Source organism: Haliotis rubra, unplaced genomic scaffold (genome assembly GCF_003918875.1).
Source record: "Haliotis rubra isolate DU_JTF1 unplaced genomic scaffold, ASM391887v1 Scf50, whole genome shotgun sequence".
Taxonomy (NCBI): Eukaryota; Metazoa; Mollusca; class Gastropoda; order Lepetellida; family Haliotidae; genus Haliotis; species Haliotis rubra.
Window position 1 is genome coordinate 2,309,127 of NW_025767191.1, and position 24,193 is coordinate 2,333,319.

General features: G+C 39.2%; 1 protein-coding gene across 1 annotated transcript in view; it reads left to right on the top strand.

Annotated features, from left to right (window-relative positions):
• Positions 1–4,060: 4,060 nt before the first annotated feature.
• LOC124291848 (neuropeptide receptor 15-like) overlaps positions 4,061–24,193 on the top strand; it is a 33,813-nt gene continuing 13,680 nt past the window's right edge. The window contains exons 1-2 of the mRNA XM_046728919.1: positions 4,061–4,207; positions 22,801–23,247. Of these exons, the coding sequence (XP_046584875.1) occupies positions 22,844–23,247 (404 nt within the window). The 5' untranslated portion in view covers positions 4,061–4,207; positions 22,801–22,843. The remainder of the gene's footprint in view (positions 4,208–22,800; positions 23,248–24,193) is intronic.

Consider the following 24,193-nt stretch of genomic DNA (forward strand, 5'->3'; position numbering starts at 1 on the left):
CAGAGTGTACCCACGTGTATTCAATACTTTGTTTAGAATGGGCCCATGTATATAAAACGACTCTTGACAGAGCTTGCTTATGTACATTAAAAATTTCAATTGTTCTGTATAGAATGTGTCCATATATACGGGGATGCGTAACATAGAATGTGAAAACGTATATGCATTGCTTTGTATGAAGTGTAGCTGATATGTCTAATAGTATAGTATGCAAATGCACGTGCAACATATCTATCCATAATCAATACTCCATATGTAACATGCCTGTGTATGCTCAATGTTCGGATCCAATTGTTTAACTTGAAATACGGGGCCTTTGATGAATGGCTCATCCACGTCTCCTAACAACAATAATGTGGTATATTTATGTGCAATGTATGTTTAAAGGAAACATTCGTCTTTCCCAAATATCGGTTAAAAGTATGAATTTAGATTGGGGTCATAATCCAGAATGAGACTACATAAGATGTCCTGTATTAAAGCGACACTTGTTGTTAGCTACTGGGTATGCAAGATACCAACCAGTGTTGTCCAGAGATCATCCTTGTGATGTTTGGTTTAATTTTAACTTACGATAGTAAGCGCTTATATTGATAATACACTCATGCTAAAGTATAAATCGTCATAGGTTCAACAGTTAATCACAAACTTTTTAAATAAAAATATGTATCGCTCACATTAATCGATTCTAACACATATGTTTCAATGATCTCAGTGCCATCAATGACCTCCTTGTATCGATATAGTAGGTTAAAGGCGGCTCCGGGTGGTAAATGCCTGAAAATATCTATCTTTTATTTTGCAAAAGCATTTGGCCAGTGCCCGTTCACTTGTGTATATATAAGAAACGATATTTTGTGACCTGGATTTTCTAACCAAATTCGAACATGATTTCGCTCTGAACATGAAACCAAAACATGTCGAGGAAGGATAAAATCATGTTCTGTTTACTGCAATATCCTTAAATATGGAACTGAAATACATATTAACAATAATACGAGTCAAACCAGGAGGGAAGATGGGTTTAATCCCCAATTATCAAGCCAAAGGGAAACATTGGGTCGTCATTTGTGTCTCAACTCCTAATGTGTAGTCGTATTCAGCTATCATCGCTAATGGTATAAAACAAATATGTCTGCTCTTAATTTGAATATTTACAGGCATCAGCTGAGAAAAGGAACAATTTATGCTCCCCTTTTTGCGAAGACAGGTATCGTAAATAAATGATGAGAACACATGTTTATTGTATTGTGGAAATTGTAACATACACTCTCTTTCGAAGGAACATTGTTTTAATGGATATGTAAAAGCTTTCGTCGCTTTTTATTCACTCACTACAGTGTTTCCAAGTTGGCAGAAACACATCCACCTACATGCGTCCTCACACCGCCTCAAGCTCCGTCGCAGACACACGAAACAGCGTATCAGTAACACCACTGTCTGTAACGCCATCAGTCATAGATGAAAGACAATGAGATTGCAGGAAACGGGACCACCAATGATAAACGACAGTCACGACTGTAGGCGGTTACAGCTAATAACTTACCGCGAGTGGGCGTGATCGACTAGAATGGAGACAGCTGCGTGGTCAGTGAGGATTCGGTTTCTTTCTCGACTAGCAAATAGATCACACATTTAACCGATAGGTACACATAACATAGAAGCGAAGTGGGTATCATCATATTTGTATGTTGCTCGAAATTATGACGGTGAGTCTCCTTGTCACGCCATGAAGTATTGTCGCCAATTTTCCTCATTCCGATTTCTATTTTAAAAGAAACGAGGAATGAATACAATTAGATAAATACATGGTCTCACAGGCCGCTTTGAAATATGGGATGTTTTCATACATCAAACTTTGAGATACATTACAGCGTATTTCTTTAATGTGCATGTATCATGTTTCATACATTTTCAGAGAAATGGCTAGATTACACGAAATAAACCTGTTTGTCTTGAACTTTTTCAAAATAATAATTATTTATCCAGTAGTTTCATAGCGAAAACAGTACAACAAGTTACTATTTCTTTTCGCATTATTTCGATTTATATTTTGTACCATGTTTTTCACCGACAGTTCTATTTCCTTAATTAGCGCACCACAGCTTACGTCAAATAGGAAGATGACATAACTATTGTCGATTAATAAACGAATGACGTCATGAGACGTTATTAGACCGATTTCACGCCGTGCAGGTACAGGCTTGTGGTTCTTTTGTCACGATACGTAGCCTTCTGTTTAGCCTGCCAGGCGGATGTGGGCGTGTTGCATGTATGTATGTATGTATGTATGTATGTATGTATGTATGTATGTATGTATGTATGTATGTATGTATGTATGTATGTATGTATGTATGTATGTATGTATGTATGTATGTATGTATGTATGTATGTATGTATGTATGTATGTATGTATGTATGTATGTATGTATGTATGTATGTATGTATGTATGTATGTATGTATGTATGTGTATATGTATGTATGTATGTATGTATGTATGTATGTATGTATGTATGTATGTATGTATGTATGTATGTATGTATGTATGTATGTATGTATGTATGTATGTATGTATGTCCGTGCGTGCATGCGTGTGTGTGCATGTATGCAGGTAGGTTTTGGTTATCACTCGAGACAGGTCATCCGGTATACGCGATGCTTGTAAGTTTACTCTCCAGATAATCGAGAGTTTGCTGGTTTTCACCACGACACAAAGCTCCACGGGGCATATGAGACACATATCTGGAGCCTCCACCTGTGTTATGTGATCAGTGCTTTAATTTGACCAAGTCAACAAAGTCTACCACGAACGTTCTTTTGAGGCAGCTGAATCGATAGATATGCATCAAATTTGAAGCCATATACTCATTTAGACACACTAAGCATGTTTACCTAAGGTCTGTGACAGCAGTTTAAATGCTTCCCAAAGTTGATGCAACAAGAATAAACAATGTCAGCTATGTTATTAGCACCAGGATTCGAACTCATACTCATCCCAAATGTAACTAAGTAGACCTGACATATAAGGTATTTAATCAAAATGTTCTAACCTATATTAAAAACATTGGCGACAAAATGTCCAGTTCAAATAAACATTGTTGCATCACAGCCATGTAAATTGCGAAGACGCTGTTTGCCTGGTACCAGGGTTTGCATTGCAGAGTTGCCGGCTTTAGTCGGGCAATGGTTCGCTTATCCCGAGTGTGAATCCAAGAATTCACCCCTTGTCTGTCTGAAGCACACAGATGTGCTTTGATTTAAGCAATAGTTTAAACGTCTTCGACCTTCGTCAATTTGAATTTTAGTCTCAAAATTAAGTCGGCATGCCGTATGATAAATGGAGTGGCCTTCAAGCGGGTTCACCAGGTCCACTTAGTCACTTTTCCTATCCATGGCGGAGGACACGGATAAACTTTATGTCAAAACATCATAATCCAGTGGCAAGCAATATTTACAACCTACAAAAAAGACGAATTAGAACCAACACTATTGCTCCCCTCGAGAGTGCAGTTGTTACAATTTGAGATTGACTTCAACACAAACAGATTATCGGAGCACTCTGGACTATAACACCAAAACTATCAAGTTAATACGCTACAAGACCAACTGAAATTCAAGGTGCCTGGCTTTTAAATGTATTAACAAGAAATACATTGATTACGTTATGGATACGATTCCATATTCCTAATCGATGCATGGAATGGTACGTTTTCAATCATGCACTTTAAACTATTGCTTTGACGGAACTGTTGAGCAAATAACTTTTTGCTTTCTTTCGGAATAATAAATCGTCCTGTGATATTATTTCAATTCCCACACATATCCCTGTAGTTTGTTTTGTGTTTGGTGTGAATAATTTATGTATTAATCATTTTTCTTTGGATATCGTAAATGTTCCCACATTCTACCATTAATTTCTATGAATCATGCAAAGGTAACGATCTGTTTGTAATGCATATGCAAAATCCTAGCCAGATTCCCATCTTTTGTTGCGGGCACTTCCTACAGGCTCACACAACTGGTCGATGTGTGTAATCGGAGGGGTGAGTTGGGAACAGCTGCTAGTCGCTCCAGTCGATAAACTACAAGGAAGTGTAGCAATGGTTTGAGTAGACTTCAGTTTGCCGACGCAAGGTTGTAGCAGCAACAGGCTAACTTTGATGTGCTTCTGAGTTCCTATGACTGATTACCCCCTGTTTTTGTGAGGTAAGAAATACTGCCATCTTTACAATCCACTTCAATAGTTAAAACATACCCATTTGATCTTTGTAGCGGGCTAACGTAAAGTTCAATCTTGATTTCAGATATATGATGGATTGAAATAGTACTATTGTTCAGTTCATATGGTGTTTAGGTATTTACTGATGAAATGATTTAGTAATATAAGTATTGTTATCAGGAAATAATTTTACTTGCTCGTTCTGTTTGTACGTGTAAGCAGACATCAGCAAAGGACATTTACACTCAAATATTATATCGTAATGGGTCCCTATGTAATGGTTCAGAACCGTATAAAATAACATTAAATGATATCATCACATAAATAAAATCCCACTTACATAAGGACCACTATGTCGGTATTACTTCCAGTTACAGAAAAATGCACATGCCTTGTGTCCCGGAAGGACAGAACTTGCTTACCGTTTCACGAAGATGGAATCACGACTGATTCTCAGTGATCCACTATATAGTGTTTTGCATTTTAAGCTGAACTGAATCAGTTTCGTTGGAAAATAGAGAGATCCTTATTCTCCGGCTTTTTATTAATATTTCTTTTCACAGCTAATACCAAGTTCATTATGAAAGTTTTAAATTGTATTGTCCAAATAGTGCTATTTGTTTTAACTTTCCACACTAGTTTTAGTTGTAATTGTGATATTCTAGTTATTTTACTGTCCTTCGTAGACAGGTTTTTATCATATACATATATTCCATTTCAATGTCAAATATGTTTTCGTCACGATATGGCTGAGATATTGCCGATGTGACGTTAAATATTAACTCACTCACTCACTCATTATGAAAGTTTTCATTTTACATGAAAACGACCCGACACTGTTGCTACAGATTTCTTGCACGTACCCGGAAATTAGTTGGCTTTATTCTCCTCAATACCTCTAACTATACCTGATATCGGGTAAATCAATAATTGTCAATTCACGGCTTTTGATAAATGAGTATGAAAACATGTCAACAGATAATCCATTATGTGTTTTCTGCATCAAGGAGCTATCACGGAAATGGGAAGCTGTAAACTATGGATTTAACATTTATTGTTTTTTTTGCTGACTTACACTGTGTGAACCATCATTTCTTGAAATGTCATATTAACCTTGTATCATTACGATTACGGTACCCGTGAAGGTCCTGGCTAGAATACTGATCTTCAGTAACCAATGCTTGTCGTAAGATCGCGTGGTCAGGCTCCCTGACTTGGTTGACATATGTCATCGGTTCCCAATTGCGTAGATCGATGATCATGCTGTTGATCACTGGATTGCCTGGTCCAGACTCGATTATTTACAGACCGCCGCCATATAGCTGGAATATTGCTGAGTGCGGCGTAAAACTAAACTCACTCAATCACTCGAACGTTGCAAACGTTTGCAACAGAATGATGAATTTCGCCTATCGGTATATTTCCAACATGTCTTTTATCGTTTAAGTTTTAATATATTAAACTATTTGCAACGTACAGTTCCTCGTCTGTGTCATCTCTGATGTCCATATGCTCTACGTCAAACTGTCATACTACATTAGAGAAGGTGGTCACTAAGCTGCACAGTTGATTAACTTGGTCTGAGGGAAACCTATTACCCGACATTGGGGCATTAGTGGGACATTTAATTGAACTGTCGACTTCGATAAAGCTCTGTAGTTACTTATGTATTTAGCTTGTCTTTCCCAGCAAGAAATTCCGTCTTTTGCAGTTATTTGGTGTCAAATCCAAGTTTGAGAATAAAAAGGACTAGTTATCAAAGCTGAAATACTGACTGAAACTTGACTTGTTGGTTAAAAATATGTTTGATGTAAATTGGTAGGAACACTTTTAATTCTGTGATTACTATTTTTGCATGCACAATCTGTTAAAATCTTATTTATGTTCCTCGCAACACATCCTCACAAAAATAAGTCTATTGGAACGTATTTGGAAGTTAAGCATTATATCAGATGCGTGACAGCTTCGGATTTTTCAAAGCCCTATTGTCAACTTATCAGTTGCTTGAGGACAACTGAAATTAGATAATTTTAGTTGACGGCAGCGTCATAAACACTTCAGTCACACACGCTGTGTTTAGGAGCTGACTTTCTTCAGAGTTAATTGAAACTTTCCTTGTCGTTCTTGTTTATGATCAAACGGTTGTAATCACCATCTGAAGGCTCATTTACATGTATGGAATCTGATCAATGCCCCGAGTAGTCAATTCCTTCCACATTTCTTTGTCCTTACTTGTTAATAGTAACCCGAAGCAATTGTAGTTTCTGCATTGATAATATTAAAATCCCCACTTGTGCACATCAAAAACACCGTCGTAAAAGTACCATGTATGAAATTGAAACAAATGTAAAGACTCGTTCGAGTTCAACTGCCTGCGTGCGTGTGTGTGTGTGCGTGCGTGTGCTAAACCGTAACATAGTGCTAGCCCACTGAGACATCATGTTCGTTTGTTGTTTAACGCCGCTCTTAGCAATATTCCAGCTTTATGACGGCTGTGTGTAAATAATCGAGACTGGACCAGACAATCCAGTGATCAACAGCATGATGATTCAATAATAAACTGGGATACGTTACCATGTGTCAACCAAATCAGACCCCCTGACCACCCGATTCCATCAGTCGCCTCTTAAGACGCCCATGAGATGCTGGAGGCCAATGCTAACGCGGATCGTCACATGTGAGACACAATGTAACTATGGTAGGCCACTCAGATACAGTATACTGTCCTGCATCAGGCCCGGCAACGGTAACAAAAACTAACATATTTTAACAACGTCTGGTAAGAGGAAGCCGGGAATCAAACTATCGACCTTCTACTCTCCGGGCAGACGCTCTTTCACTAATCTGAACCCACGGAAGTAGTCTTTTTATACTCTGTGTAACAGCAGTTGACAAAATACTCAAGGGACAAGATTGAGGGACCAGACGTATGATTTATTTGGACATGTCATTGATTAACACGTGAACTTGAAGTGACCATCTGTTCTCTGCTACGACACAAAACATATTCTCCCACATCCAAGTGCGTGAACCACCATGAGTCGATCTTTACTGTCACTCCTCAGTACGGCTAATCAATTCTCTCCTTTAACATACGATCTATAGATCTTGCATTTAGTATACAGCCTCAACTGGACAATCAAGACCCTTTTCGCTAAATTTATTGAGCTTTCTTCTGATATCGATTGTGGTCGTCCTTATGGACATCTTTATAATGGTGCTGAATTTGCCAAGGGAGTGTTGAAGACGCCCGAACCGTCGTTTCAATCCCTTATTATCTAGGCCTGAAGGCTGATTTACAGCATATGAGAACTAAAGGCTAGGTGGACTACATGTGTGACTGGTATTGATCGTCCAATCAAGTGATCAGTGATAAAGCAAATATTTACACCCCACTGGCTATATGTTGAAGAGTGGTCAGATTCAACGCGTTGCAGACACCAGGGGCCGTTTCAGGATGTACCTTCTGCTGAGATCACTGTTAGGATTGTGGTAAAATGGGACCACAAACGTAGCCAGTGTATACAAACCATCGACATTTATCCAGGAGAGCATGTGGCGGCAGATCATGTATTTGCTAAGTGACTTTTTTAACACAGAGGCATTTGCAATATGTGTGCATAGTTTGTCAGAGCAAATACAGTTAATATCTAATAACCAGACAATCCAGACCTATTTGCTTTTCCCGCATCAGAGGACATACTGTATGTTCGAAAGTTGAACTGTAATATTAATGCTCCGGAAACGTTAAATGGCTCACCTACAGTCAAATTTGAATTTTTTATGATTGACAGATTTCAAATCCTCAGAAGGTTCACTTATACCTAACATGTTTACGTGGAGTTTGTGAACAGATTCATTTGTATCGTTGACTGAGGGAGGGAGTTTAGTTTTACGCCACACTGAGCAATATTCAAGCTATATGGCAGTGGTCTGTAAATAATCGAGTCTGGACCAGACAATCCAGTGATCAACAGCATGTGACATGACATGTGTCAACCAAGTCAGCGAGCCTGACCACCCGATCCCGTTAGTCGCCTCTTACGACAAGCATAGTCGCCTTTTGTAGCAAGCATATCGTTGACTGAAGAGCATCATGACACTGTGGTTCTGTTCTCACCATATTCCTGACTAATGACCCTTTAGAAGTGTATAAACGTCAGAGACCACGAAGTTAGTTCCGTTTTGTATGAGGAGTAGGTTTCATTAACACCAAGACACTCAGACAGCGGCTGATTATGTCGCAGATGGTGAGAGCAGCCTCATGACTGATGAGCAAAATTTTACATTATTATCATGTGACAGTGGTTCCAAACTCTTCCAATAAGTATACACATCAGTGCCGCCCGTCTCACCTTAGTGGGAACATTGGGCAGGGTTCAGTATTCTTTACAGGAGCCATTTGACTGTTGGTTGATTGTTGAATCTTGATTGTTGGTTGATTGTTGAATCTAGCTGTTTACCAAGTATATATGCTTGTGTCCATCTTACATTCTACGGGCTTATACATTACAATGCATTTTCATGCTAGGGTTATCGGTGCCATGAACCAACCTGACCAGCTGGCTATCATAATCCGATAAATACTTTTCATGAGCTCCATACATCAGCTCCGTACACACGTTATGGCAAAACTGTTGCCTAAAGAAAGTTAAGATAAGGTTTCCCGATGTGGATGTTTCCGTAAATAATTATACACCAAATGATAAAAAGGGTCGTTTCACATTTGCATTTTGATTATTGCAAGAATGGCCCATTATAAAATATGACCAAAACATTATTATCTGGTTTGTTTCGGCAATGTGTCACGGCTGGCCTAAGTTATTGCAATACAATGTGTCACAACAGACCTAAGATACTGCAATACAATGTGTCACTACAGACCTAAGGTACTGCAATACAATGTGTCACGGCAGGCCTAAGGTACTACAATACAATGTGTCATGGCAGGCCTAAGGTACTACAATACAATGTGTCATGACAGGTCTAAGGTACTGCAATACAATGTGTCATGGCAGGTCTAAGGTACTGCAATACAATGTGTCACGGCAGGCCTAAGGTACGGCAATACAATGTGTCACTGCAGGCCTAAGGTGCTACAATACAATGTGTCACGGCAGGCCTAAGGAACTATAATACAATGTGTCACGGCAGGTCTAAGGTGCTACAATACAATGTGTCACGGCAGGTCTAAGGTGCTACAATACAATGTGTCACTGCAGGCCTAAGGTGCTACAATACAATGTGTCACTGCAGGCCTAAGGCCTACAAACTGCAGGCCTAGGTGCTACAATACAATGTGTCACTGCAGGCCTAAGGTGCTACAATACAATGTGTCACTGCAGGCCTAAGGTGCTACAATACAATGTGTCACTGCAGGCCTAAGGTGCTACAATACAATGTGTCACTGCAGGCCTAAGGAACTACAATACAATGTGTCACTGCAGGCCTAAGGTGCTACAATACAATGTGTCACTGCAGGCCTAAGGTGCTACAATACAATGTGTCACTGCAGGCCTAAGGTGCTACAATACAATGTGTCACTGCAGGCCTAAGGAACTACAATACAATGTGTCACTGCAGGCCTAAGGTGCTACAATACAATGTGTCACGGCAGGTCTAAGGTGCTACAATACAATGTGTCATGGCAGGCCTAAGGTGCTACAATACAATGTGTCACGGCAGGCCTAAGGTGCTACAATACAATGTGTCACGGCAGGCCTAAGGTGCTACAATACAATGTGTCACTGCAGGTCTAAGGTACTACAATACAATGTGTCACGGCAGGCCTAAGGTGCTACAATACAATGTGTCACGGCAGGCCTAAGGTGCGACAATACAATGTGTCACGGCAGGCCTAAGGTGCTACAATACAATGTGTCACGGCAGGCCTAAGGTGCGACAATACAATGTGTCACGGCAGCCCTAAGGTACGCAATAAAGTGTGCCGCGTTGGAGTATTTCTTTACACTGTTCTGAATAAACCAACCTTGAGGCAACTCGCACCCCGTCAACATTTACCTGTGACTTCTCTTTAAGATCCATGCAATAACTATCAATGTGGTTTCCATTATCCTCATATCTTTCCATCCCACTGGTGTCTTTCTTCGGTTGAATAAGACACAGAAACAGGGAATTAGCAAATACATCAAACAGGTTTGTGGAGAATGTCTCCAAACCTTTTCTGGTCCAAAAACAAAAGCTTAGTACGGATTAGTGTGTAGTTTTTACTCTGTTAGCTAATATTGCAATAGTGCTGATTCTTCGCACCACATTAATCCATTTGAAAGCCAGTTCACCTTTATCAATACTCTCAGGGTTTATCCGCCCTTTCTTACACTAGTTTTTCGTCTTAATGGTTAAAGGTAATACATTTGAACACTTTGTAATAAATGTTTTCTGAAACAGTTTCAAACTTTATCTTTAAAGAAAATACATTCAAATACTTTCCGAAGTTTGGTTCAGGAAAAAGTTTAGAACTAATTTTTATAAGGCAATACATTTGATGATATTAATTTCAAGCAGATGTTAGAAAACCTATTTTATGCGAAACTGGGTAAAACAAATACATTGTAATTATTGAATGCCCAAGAGCACAGGTTGTTTCGCAACGTACTGAGACTAAAGACAGATGTCATGTCAATACTCATGACATGTGTAAAAGATCAGTACAATATCCATTTGATTGGGTAGAAGATTGAGTACACATTGGGATCGTGACGACTGAGTCTTCATAGATACCGATGTAGCTCCAGCTCCACCTTCTCTGTGCAGACCTTTACCCGCTATCATGTCTAAATCTCTCAAGTATTGGTTTGAAACTGTATCGATCATACTTTACTCAGAGACTGTATCAGCTCCAGAGCGAGTGGAATGAGTCTTAGACCATACTGTACTGAGAGGCTGTATAAGTATTGGGTTTGTGAGTGTTAGATTGTACTGTACTCTGAGACTGCATCCGTCAAGAAGTGAGTTTGTGAGTGTTCGGTCGCACCGCACGCAGAGACTGTATCACTACAGCAGTGTATTATTGAGTGTTAGATCGCCCTGTACGCAGAGACTGTATCAGTATAGCAGTGTGTTAGTGAGTGTTAGATCACACTGTACGCAGAGACTGTATCAGTACATCAGTGTATTATTGAGTGTTAGATCACACTGTACGCAGAGACTGTATCAGTACATCAGTGTATTATTGAGTGTTAGATCACCATCTACGCAGAGACTGTATCGGTACAATAGTGAGTTATTGAGTGTTAGATCACACTGTACGCAGAGACTATATCAGTACATCAGTGTATTATTGAGTGTTAGATCACACTGTACGCAGATACTGTATCAGTACAACAGTGAGTTAGTGAGTGTTAGATGACACTGTACGCAGATACTGTATCAGTACATCAGTGTATTATTGAGTGTTAGATCACCATCTACGCAGAGACTTATCAGTATAGCAGTGTGTTAGTGAGTGTTAGATCACACTGTACGCAGAGACTATATCAGTACATCAGTGTATTATTGAGTGTTAGATCACACTGTACGCAGAGACTGTATCAGTACATCGGTGTATTATTGAGTGTTAGATCACACTGTACGCAGAGACTGTATCAGTGCAGCAGTGTGTTATTGAGTGTTAGATCACACTGTACGCAGAGACTATATCAGTACATCGGTGTATTATTGAGTGTTAGATCACACTGTACGCAGAGACTATATCAGTACATCAGTGTATTATTGAGTGTTAGATCACACTGTACGCAGATACTGTATCAGTACATCGGTGTATTATTGAGTGTTAGATCACACTGTACGCAGATACTGTATCAGTACATCAGTGTATTATTGAGTGTTAGATCACACTGTACGCAGAGACTGTATCAGTACATCGGTGTATTATTGAGTGTTAGATCACACTGTACGCAGAGACTGTATCAGTGCAGCAGTGTATTATTGAGTGTTAGATCACACTGTACGCAGATACTGTATCAGTACATCAGTGTATTATTGAGTGTTAGATCGCCCTGTACGCAGAGACTGTATCAGTATAGCAGTGTGTTAGTGAGTGTTAGATCAGACTGTATCAGTACATCAGTGTATTATTGAGTGTTAGATCACACTGTACGCAGAGACTGTATCAGTACATCAGTGTATTTTTGAGTGTTAGATCACCATCTACGCAGAGACTGTATCGGTACAATAGTGAGTTATTGAGTGTTAGATCACACTGTACGCAGAGACTATATCAGTACATCAGTGTATTATTGAGTGTTAGATCACACTGTACGCAGATACTGTATCAGTACAACAGTGTATTATTGAGTGTTAGATCACACTGTACGCAGAGACTATATCAGTACATCAGTGTATTATTGAGTGTTAGATCACACTGTACGCAGATACTGTATCAGTACAACAGTGAGTTAGTGAGTGTTAGATGACACTGTACGCAGATACTGTATCAGTACATCAGTGTATTATTGAGTGTTAGATCACACTGTACGCAGAGACTATATCAGTACATCAGTGTATTATTGAGTGTTAGATCACACTGTACGCAGATACTGTATCAGTACATCGGTGTATTATTGAGTGTTAGATCACACTGTACGCAGATACTGTATCAGTACATCAGTGTATTATTGAGTGTTAGATCACACTGTACGCAGAGACTGTATCAGTACATCGGTGTATTATTGAGTGTTAGATCACACTGTACGCAGAGACTGTATCAGTGCAGCAGTGTGTTATTGAGTGTTAGATCACACTGTACGCAGAGAGACTATATCAGTACATCGGTGTATTATTGAGTGTTAGATCACACTGTACGCAGAGACTGTATCAGTGCAGCAGTGTATTATTGAGTGTTAGATCACACTGTACGCAGATACTGTATCAGTACATCAGTGTATTATTGAGTGTTAGATCACACTGTACGCAGAGACTGTATCAGTACATCGGTGTATTATTGAGTGTTAGATCACACTGTACGCAGATACTGTATCAGTACATCAGTGTATTATTGAGTGTTAGATCACCATCTACGCAGAGACTGTATCGGTACAATAGTGAGTTATTGAGTGTTAGATCACACTGTACGCAGAGACTATATCAGTACATCAGTGTATTATTGAGTGTTAGATCGCCCTGTACGCAGAGACTGTATCAGTATCTGTACGCAGAGACTATATCAGTACATCAGTGTATTATTGAGTGTTAGATCACACTGTACGCAGATACTGTATCAGTACATCGGTGTATTATTGAGTGTTAGATCACACTGTACGCAGATACTGTATCAGTACATCAGTGTATTATTGAGTGTTAGATCACACTGTACGCAGAGACTGTATCAGTACATCGGTGTATTATTGAGTGTTAGATCACACTGTACGCAGAGACTGTATCAGTGCAGCAGTGTGTTATTGAGTGTTAGATCACACTGTACGCAGAGACTATATCAGTACATCGGTGTATTATTGAGTGTTAGATCACACTGTACGCAGAGACTGTATCAGTGCAGCAGTGTATTATTGAGTGTTAGATCACACTGTACGCAGATACTGTATCAGTACATCAGTGTATTATTGAGTGTTAGATCACACTGTACGCAGAGACTGTATCAGTACATCGGTGTATTATTGAGTGTTAGATCACACTGTACGCAGATACTGTATCAGTGCAGCAGTGTGTTATTGAGTGTTAGATCACACTGTACGCAGAGACTATATCAGTACATCGGTGTATTATTGAGTGTTAGATCACACTGTACGCAGATACTGTATCAGTACATCAGTGTATTATTGAGTGTTAGATCACACTGTACGCAGAGACTATATCAGTACAACAATGAGTTAGTATTAAATGATACTGTAATCAGAGACTGCACAAGTACAGGTGTAATCTTAGGATATATTTATAATTTAAAAGAAAACGGCATTTGGGTTGAAAATGTTGCCTGAAAGTAAGAGATAATTTTTCATCGAATGCATAAAATGAATTAAAACCTGAGGCAATAATCTTTTATTTGCACAAACCTTGCGCACATAAAAGTTCAAACGGACACATACCAGTGTTTATCAAAAAGACATACATTTCTGTTGTTATTGTTGTGGCTGTATTCATTATCACGTTGTTCGCAACAGGAACTATCCGTCTCAGCTGGTTTCATGGTTACTGCATAGTCAGATTCAGCCTTTCAGATTACAGAAACTATCTGTTTTAATCACATCTCTTACAACACTTAGAAAATAAATGCTTTCACCATGGACTCCAGTGTATTTGTTTGCAAGAATAAAAATCCCCTATCACTCAAATCAAAGGCAACCTCGAATGTGTAAGCCAGAGAAGATTTATGTCACGTAAACGTAACCGAACACACAGCCGCGTCTTCAAAGACACGCTAACGAATTACGGCCCATCTGATGTTTGATTCTTCCGAAACGGAAGATTGGGTAAAGAACTGTTTGCACATGAGAAGCTGTTGGTTTTTTTAATCAAGCTGGTCTACTACCTTTGAACACACACTGGACTGAACCGTCTCGCACAGTAGCTCCCAATACCACACAGCACGCAAGCTGAACTGGGCAGTCTACTGTTTGTCTTGAAGATGTGAATGTGGTGACATTTCCTAAAATCTACTTTACCTGCCCTCTTGAGCTATGAAGGATATCCATTGTTTATATAAAACTAAACATCAAAGGGGAGATTAACATCAAAGCCGTTGTGGACATTTTGTCGATGCTTTCCTGCTCAATCCTCGGCCACACATTCTCTCTTGTAATTACCTTGAAACTCACAGATTTGTTAACGTATTAAGTAATTTAAGCTGAACCGAAAACAACCCATGTACCAGGATCTTTTAAACTTGAAACCCCGAACACTGTTTGATTATTTTTGCTCCCACTACGCCTGCATTTGACAGCAAGGACCATAAAAATATTTGTCAAAAATGTATATTACCTGTGTACATATCGATGTGAGACTGAATGTATACGTACATCAACATAATAAAGGAAAGTTAGAAAGTAGAATTATGACTTTAGAATATAGTTTCCACTAAGCATAGAACAACATTAGTAATTCCTCATCTGAAATATGGTTTGTTCTGAAAGCACGGAGAGAGAAAGCTAGAAACGGTAGTTGATGATATGAAAAATCGAAACACAAAGTTGTAAGCATTGTAAGTGATGCTTATATGTGATGACCTACACCTCTTTCCGTCGGAAAGCGTGACTGTGCTCAGCATGATATTATCTTAGATTGTCTTTCAATACATATAGGTGAGATGACGATTAATTTTGCATACACTTGTATGCCTGTCTGTCTTATTTGTAAAATTCACAGATTTTAAGAGCGAATGGCCCATCATATAACAGCATGCTAGTTGTAGTCAAACACCCTTGTTTCGAATTGTAAACTACCAATGTAAATACTTCGAGTTATCCGAAGTTCGATACAATCGCAAAATGATGATTAATAAGAAAGAAGTGTTGACCAAACCTCTACTTCCAGACAACCATAAGTTCGATATATATCGGGTTTGACTGTATCTGCAGACATGGAAGCTAATGTCATATATACCACAACAGTTTATCGCCATGGACAAACCTACAAAGGGTTGACAAAGCGAGAAATGCAATTATCGCCATTATTGCAATGTGGAGTTCTCGCCGCTGTACATGTTGGCAGGACGTAGGCAAATCCAGTCGCACGTTTACGTGAAGTGTTTGGTATTTACCTTCCATGTTACTACGCATGCTCATTCGCGCCTAGTGCATCCAGGTAAATAGTCTTTTCCAGACCTTTAAACGACGAGTGCATTGACACTGATTACCTGGACCACTTGATGTCATACTGTGTAATTGAGCTGCAAAGTGCATATGTGGGGAGGAGACCTTAGGCGTTTGTCGTAGGTGGGTAGCTGATTCAAACTAGCAGTGCTTGGAAAGCGTATTGATATATCAGTGACTGTCAGGAATGTAGTTTGTCTCTACCAAAGACATGAACCTAGGACCTGTACGAGTGACGTGTTATGCCTCTTTATTGTCGACCTAAAATCCTACCCAAACTGGAAGAAAGGTGAGCATTCATTTCTCTTGCGAGTTTTTTCGTTAATTATTAATCATTCACGATTATCAATGTGGTTATCTGCAGAAATGACTAATATGGATAGTTTTGTATTTCATACTAATTTTACTTACAGACATGTCGAATCAATTCTACGGACACTAAAAAGAACGCCGTATTTTACGTGAACTATGTGTTCCTGGGATAGGAAACCAATTCATCAAATGTTCCCCGTATTCGAAATTCAGTTTATATTTTTCAGGCTGATAACTTCTTTTGTAATGGAAGGTCGCATTATTATTTGTAGATTTATTAGAGACGGCAGCTAATCGTTCAATTACATTGGCAATATTTCAAAGTCATTCGATTTAGACTGAACCAATTACATTGGTCAATAAATGACTCTTGAGCATGTCAGTGGATGTAAATTGCACTATTTCTTCAGCAAACTAACAGATAGTTAATAGACCCATCAGACACAGGCATTTTGGGATCATTTGAACGTTAGCGCAGAGAACACCAACCAAATTGTCTTGTTGGGAACAATATATAATGTCTCGTTCGGAACAAAATTCATTTTGCTGTGAAAAATACTTTAAGCCATTACACATTTGAAATCCATCCAATGAAATTCTGTCTCAGTTTCTTTGCTAAATATCGAAGTTATTTCCTTAAGTTCTTCAGGACTAACAGCTATCGCAATAATATTCATTGGTGTACTTCTGGAAATGTAATTACTGATACTTTTTAAATGGTTACATTTGACGAGAGACTTCATCAAATACCTTTTGCGCAACGGACTCAATTACCATGTACAACATGGGTTTAGGATGAGACAGAGGCTGTGGAGAATAAATCTGCTATTGTGTAATTATTATCTAAGCATGGTTGGTTAACAATATACACATATACACGAATATAGTTTGTTGACAACATGCACACTAGTTATAAAAAAACACACCAAACATATGCAAAATTTACTCAGAAATAGTTTCATTACATGCACATGTATGTACGTTATACACGTATGAAAGCGTTGATGGGAAAATTTGGAACAGGACATTTAGGCACGAAGTAGGCATTCCCATGTGTACCGATCATAGTTCAATGTATTGGAAGTTCTGCTCTGATTGGCAAAAATCAAAACACTGGAATTTGGTCTGTTTGTATTAGTTCAGCTTCATTATGATTTATATCGATGATCTGATTTCTTATAAAAGTGGCCAAAAGCAAATTCCCTTCTCGTGAGATACCTGCCTGAAATGGAAATATGAAGGTATTCAATCCATGAATAAAGATTAAGAGAAACTGTCAACACGTCCGTGTCACAAGAGTGATGACTTCTACTTTCAGACAAAAAAAACTTTCCCAGTATGTCAAGCATTATTCCACGAGCCATGTCAAAATGTGTTAGGTACAACCGGGAATGCTCTTTAAACGTCTTTAAAGTTCTTTAATCAAAGAATTCGAAGGTTCAGCATAGCTTTTAAAGAGGACATTTTCAAATATGACGTATATGTCACTCAACGTATGTGCTATTTTGACTTACACCATCATCAGGTGACCGCCTCCGTGGTGTAGTGGTTAGAGCGTCCGCCAGGAGAGCGGAAGGTCGCGGGATCGATCCCCGACCGTGTCATACAAAAAGACGTTAAAATATGGTACTTGTTGGTCCCTGCCTGGCGCTCGGCATTAATGGGTACAACAAGGACTGGTCGGCTCAGAGTCAGTATAATGTGTCTGAGTGGGGTATTCATGCTTCACTGCGGCATGGTATCTCAGTGGGCTAGCACTATAAAACCAGCTTCAGTCTGGGCTAGTACAAGCAGCCGCACATACACATACACACGCATGCACGTCGTCATATGAGCGAAATATTCTCAAGCACGACGTAAAACCCAATTTCAATTCACCTCACCTCACCATCATGAGGTATTTCCGTATTGTTTCAATTAACGTGCCTTTGCATGTGTTTACGACCGAATCCACGGGTACTGCAAAATACGCTCACCTTTCAGCGACCACCTAGTAATTGGTACTGGGTACTTGTGACAGATACCTCTTCTGATTATAGAATGTTTTAGTTCCTTATATTTATCGTACACAAAAACATGTACATACGTTTGTTTAGTAGATCATGTCAAGTTACTCTGGTACACTTGTTGAAGTATTGTCTTTTTACGTCAGCAATGAACCCAAACTATTCTGGAAGGAATTATTTTGACAGTGACCTCAAAAGTAACACATCTTAAAGGTTTGTAAACCGAAAACACGATTGCTTACCTAATGGTTGAAACTAAGTAATTGCCAGTGAAGAAGACCAAACGCGTAACACGTGTTTGGCTTTCACGATCATTGTCGAAATGAAACTTTGAATGGGACTCTGACGCCTGGTAATACCGCTCTTATGTCGGCTCTTATACCGCTTCTAACGGGGAAAGAATGTCAATTGTAAGTCTGGAATGTGTGAGTATTTATTTCAGACGAGGTATCCGCTAGTTTCAAATCTATATTGTCGAAACCATGAATTTAAGAAAGATATATGTACAAGTTCATGTTATTGTTTCTCAGCACTCCTGAGATCGTTTTGTGGGGATTCAAAATGTAGAAGTTGTCATGATGAACTTGAAGCCATGGGTTAAAGTATAAAAATGAAGACTTTGAGTAGTTGAGAAGAGCAAACCTCCTTTAAGGTTTACTGCGCACTAGTTATGTCAGCACCTTACTGGTGCTCATGGATCTCTTCATAATGGTCAACGTCTTAGACTTGCATCCCTTTGAGTTTCCCTTCTGACACGCCGAAATTTAATTGATTTACTGTTCAAACCGGCGTTAAACTATTCTCAGTGAGACGGCCAGTCAGTCACAATAATCTCTGTCATCTCAGTTTTACCCTGAATTGAAGAAAGAACTGTAAATTAATAAATTTGTGCAGTTGTATCGCCTTATTATGTATTAAATGGTCAATCGGACGCATTAAATCCTCCCTTAAAACTCTACGTTGCATCCGTGTAACGAGGATGTGTCTTGTTTTGTTACTGGTTACTGTTCCGCCTCGCTGTCAGACACATTCCAGCTATATCTCACTTGCTTGTAAATAGTCGCATCTGTGTGATGTCAGTCTGTTGTTGATGGCATGATCAACATTCCACGCCGTTGGGCTACGTTGACATACAATCAGTCAGGTCACAGCGCCTGGCTGGCCGTTCCTCAATGTAGCCAGCGGAACAAAAGGCAAGCGTGAGTAACTGTCGATCCCCCTCCTCCCGTGAAGTAATTCTCTTCATTTTAGGGTTCACATCGAATGGCTCACAGGACCTTACAGGTTCTAATAGTAAAATGCATATTCATAAGATTTCTTTGTGAATTAATGTTCTACAAGAACAAAGCTTTGCAATTACATCTAAAACCTTCTACAATGAATTCTCTCTTTTGCAAATGTAATGTTCACCAAAAGAGTTCATATTTAACAAACGCGTTGTAAATAGGGTACGGATTTCGTCACAAAACTGGGCAATATTTTGAGCCACCACATTACGTGTGTAAGTGTTCTGTTGGTAGGTATCGATTTGCGATACATGCAATGCGGTTTCGTTTGAGGAACACACATACGTAGCTAAATATATCATGAAAGAAAGAACCACGCAATGGTTTTAGCCCGTGTTCTCGACATACCGCCCCTAAGTATTTTATATTCTCGTTCTATCAGAGCCACCCATATCTTTAACGTGAAGAGGGAAGATTAAATATTTATAGAGAAGTGGTTTTCTCTCAGATTCAGGACTGGTGTTCGCCCATGGTCATAAACCAAACTAGCTGGCAGTATTTATGAACCATTTGGTGTGTTAACCTAATTCATGTAATGAAATGCAACGGTGGCAGAAACGCTACGGGAAGAAGGCAGGGAGTGCTATCATTTCTATCCAAGTTGCAATTAAAGTTACAATCACACTACCATAAAATGTTAAGACTGATGTCACATTTAATACCAGTTGATATGACATCCCAATTAACGGTACACTTTAACTGGCTCAATGATGTTATTCTCTCAAAATAGACCGTCTTTAATTGGAGAAACGAAGGTCGATGATTCCATACCTGGCTAGACGATAGCAACAGTTAGCCTGCCTGACGCATTAAAACGTGTAATGACCTTGTACGTGACATTTAATACAATTTCACCTCATATCTCTCAACAAAATTCTTTCTTTATTGTGTAAACACATATTTTCTTTTATCATCATAGTTCACCTCGTGGTCTTATGAGCATCCGTCAATACGTATTTCAGGGCAAATTAAGGCCAAAGGGATGGAAACATCTTGTTAGAAAAGGAATGTCAGTTGAGTACATGAGAAGTGCAGAAATAGAAGGATTTGCTCCATGGACCTTTCATTTTATCACCGTCTCTTCAATCAGTTAAGATCGACGTGAAGTACTTTCCGATAAGAGTGGTACTATGAGAAACTCAGTGCCTCTAGTACTCGTGATGATCAAATCTAATTCAAGGACTGAACTGTGAACACATGTCGTCCTACTTTTATCAATTAGTACCCAATTTGCTGTTATGCTTGAGAATGTGAAGACCAAAATTGGTCCTTACTTACAATTCAATCGCTGCTTTTTCTACAGAGCTTTTAATACAAATGTGCATCTTTAACGATGTGTCCAAATGTTTCAGGATTAGTGTAGTCCTTAATTATCTTTAGGATTAGGTGCTCTGAACACGAATAAAAGAATGGCGGGTGATGGCATTACTACACTACTGCCTAGTAGGACTAAGTCCAAGTTTAGTTATAATGATCACTATGAAAAGGAATACGTCACATATTGTGCACCGTTTGGTATTGCTAAAGCCAATATTGAATGAAGACATGTTCCTAAACAGAAGTCCCTTGGAAAGTGTCACATGTTACGGTGTCCCGTTGTAGGACATGGTTATCAGTTGTACCAGCGGTACTGACTCCACCCCCAAATCACGATTAATCACCCTCCATTGCAGTTATATTTGGCTAAATTTTAATCAATCGTTCTCCTTGTCCGACCCTCTTGCATGTATCAACAACCTTGACATGACTCCGGTTATGTTTGGTTGAGAATCATGAAATCTTTCTCCTTGTTTGGTGATCCGACATGCCTGTAGGTATCAACAAACTTGACACGAATCTTTGTCCTTGTCTGGTGACCTGCCTGGCCTGTAGATATCAACGACCTTGACACGAATCGTTCTTCTTGTCTCGTGACCCGACTGGCCTGTAGGTATCGACGACCTTGACACGAATCTTTCATCTTGTTTGGTGACCCGACTGGTCCATAGGTATCAACGATTTTGACACTGCACCGGTTATGTTTGGTTAAGTTGGAATCATGAAATCCTCCTCCTTGTCTACACCACAGTCGTCCCAGAATGTCCAGATTTATCAATGCCAGCAGGGATGTCAGGTCAGTAAGATGCGAACACATGACCTGCGGCATTCAGAAAATCCGCAGCAGCTGTTGTTGTGCCCTCTGATAATGGTGTGCAACGATTCTGTCACGATACATCCATACGTAGGTTTTCAAGCACATCGTGCACATGACTGTACGCCACTGGAATTTATATGTACACAAATATTTAATCTTTGTTGGATGACCGTTCACCATAAAAATGACTTTTAACTTTGAGTCGTATTAAAAGAACTGTATGAATCTAATTATAAGTTATGTATAATCTTTGTCTTTTCCAACTAAATTATTACCAAGAATGTAACGGATGTGGTGATATATCTTTAAGACGTGAACCTATCTATGAATTATATATAACAGATTAAAGACATATTGGTTTCCCCTTTAATCACGGTAGCCGTGTCTCAAGGCGCATACAATTAAATTACCATTTTGATTGATTGGTCGAACACTCGCAGTTTATTATTTCGTCTAACGGCAGGTTGTACATTCTTTACCAGTGGTAATTGACACACTGCAAAGGTTTAGAAAATTAAGCACACTTTCATCACATCTTAAATGTCTTATATCTAGATTGCATGACTCATACATCATGGGCTGACGACGCCATATGATGCAAACCGTACCACTATGAATGATCGATCCATCTAGTAACTTATGGCATCTGCTCGTGACAAGTGACATGTTCTTTCCCGGAACTAATTGACGTACCGCAAACTTACATTTGATTTATCCCGACTTTCGTAACATCTTGCATATATATCTTGTGTTAAAGTTCTGTACAAGTGAATAATGTAGCAGCTATTATTTACATATATTAAATATAATGGATTCCAATTCGTACACTGTATACATTTTTTTAAGAAATAAGGCGAAATAAACTGGTATTGAAACATAGTCAGCATTCACGTGATTTGCCAAATTTTGACACATATGTCAAATACTCAACGGCTACAGTTAAAAATTCACTTTCACTCTTTAGATACTTTCTAAAACATACCCGGTATTTTAATCAAACCCCAAGTTGCCATGTACAGGTTTTTGAACTAATATGTATGTGTTTATCATTTGTAGGTGAGAGACGGAGGAATCGTTGGAACGACTCTCGGGCTTCGAAATGAACATAACGGAGTTTGAAAACCTGACAATGACACTCAACGAATCAATGATGAATACCTCCACGGACGAAACGCCACATTCGGGTGGTGCAGGACTACCGGAAGTCGTGTGTTTCAGTGTGCTTTTCTTCATCATCGGAACAGTTGGCATCACTGGGAACTTCTTGGTTATTTACGCTGTTGTATGCGACAGGAAGATGAGGGCATCCGTCACTAATCTTCTTATAACCAACTTGGCAGTCGCAGACCTCTTGATTATGGTTTTCGGCGTACCAGAGATAATCCAGTTTATGATTAATAGAGGTTGGATACTGGACCTTTTAGCTTGTAAGGTTAATCGTTTTGTGCTTGTCATGGCCCTCTACGCATCAGTCCTCACTCTCGTTTCAATATGTGTTGAAAGGTAAGTATACAGTACACAGTATACATTTGTAGTCACGTTTAAGTAAATTAAGCACTTGTGTGTGTGTGTGTGTGTGTGTGCACTAACACGAGCCTTATTATGAAGTGTTTCTGGTGTCACCCGCCGTGATATTGCTGGAATATTGCTAAAGTAAAACTCAACCCAACTCACTCACTCGCAATAAAGTATGTATACATGTAGAAGTATTATTTAACTATTGACATCGAAGATCAGGATAACCTAAAACTGTCATCATTAAGGAAAATGTTGATGAAACAATGGATGATCGGCAACTAACCGCGCACGTCACATAGCCAATAAAGCATCATGAGAGAGTTGAGATCGTTATAATGAATGAACCTGACATGACAAAGAATCAGCACAAGGCTTCTCACTCCTGATCAGAAGCGTTCCTGGTTCTCTCATGGGAATTTCCTCCGTTTTGAGGCAGACCCATTTGATTGTGCAGAGAGATTTGTAACCATTGTTGAGTCTTGTGTTAGCCACTTCTGCACCAGTTTTATCCAGGTTCTCCAGCATTGGTGGCAGGAATAAGAGGACCTTGGAAGGGAATTTGATGAAAAATAATTCAGCAAAGCAACTAACTCCTTCGAGGCAGTCCATCGAAGTTAAACTCAGACCCTCTCATAATGTGATAAAATGAAAAGTAATGATTTGTAGGAAAATACGATCCAAAGTTACTTATGTTTCTATACGGACATTCATGATGTATTATTTTATCGTGGTTTTGCACGTGGGTTCATGAGTAGGGTTTTCACCGCTTTAATCAGAAAATGTACTTTCTGTCTGGTCCATAGGTTTAACAAATTACAAAATGTTCCAATCAGTGACAGAAATAATACTTGTTCACGTTCTTGCTCAGGTGACACTTGACTAACCTTTGCATGTATTTGTGATGGATCACCGGTGGAGCTATGTGCATTTG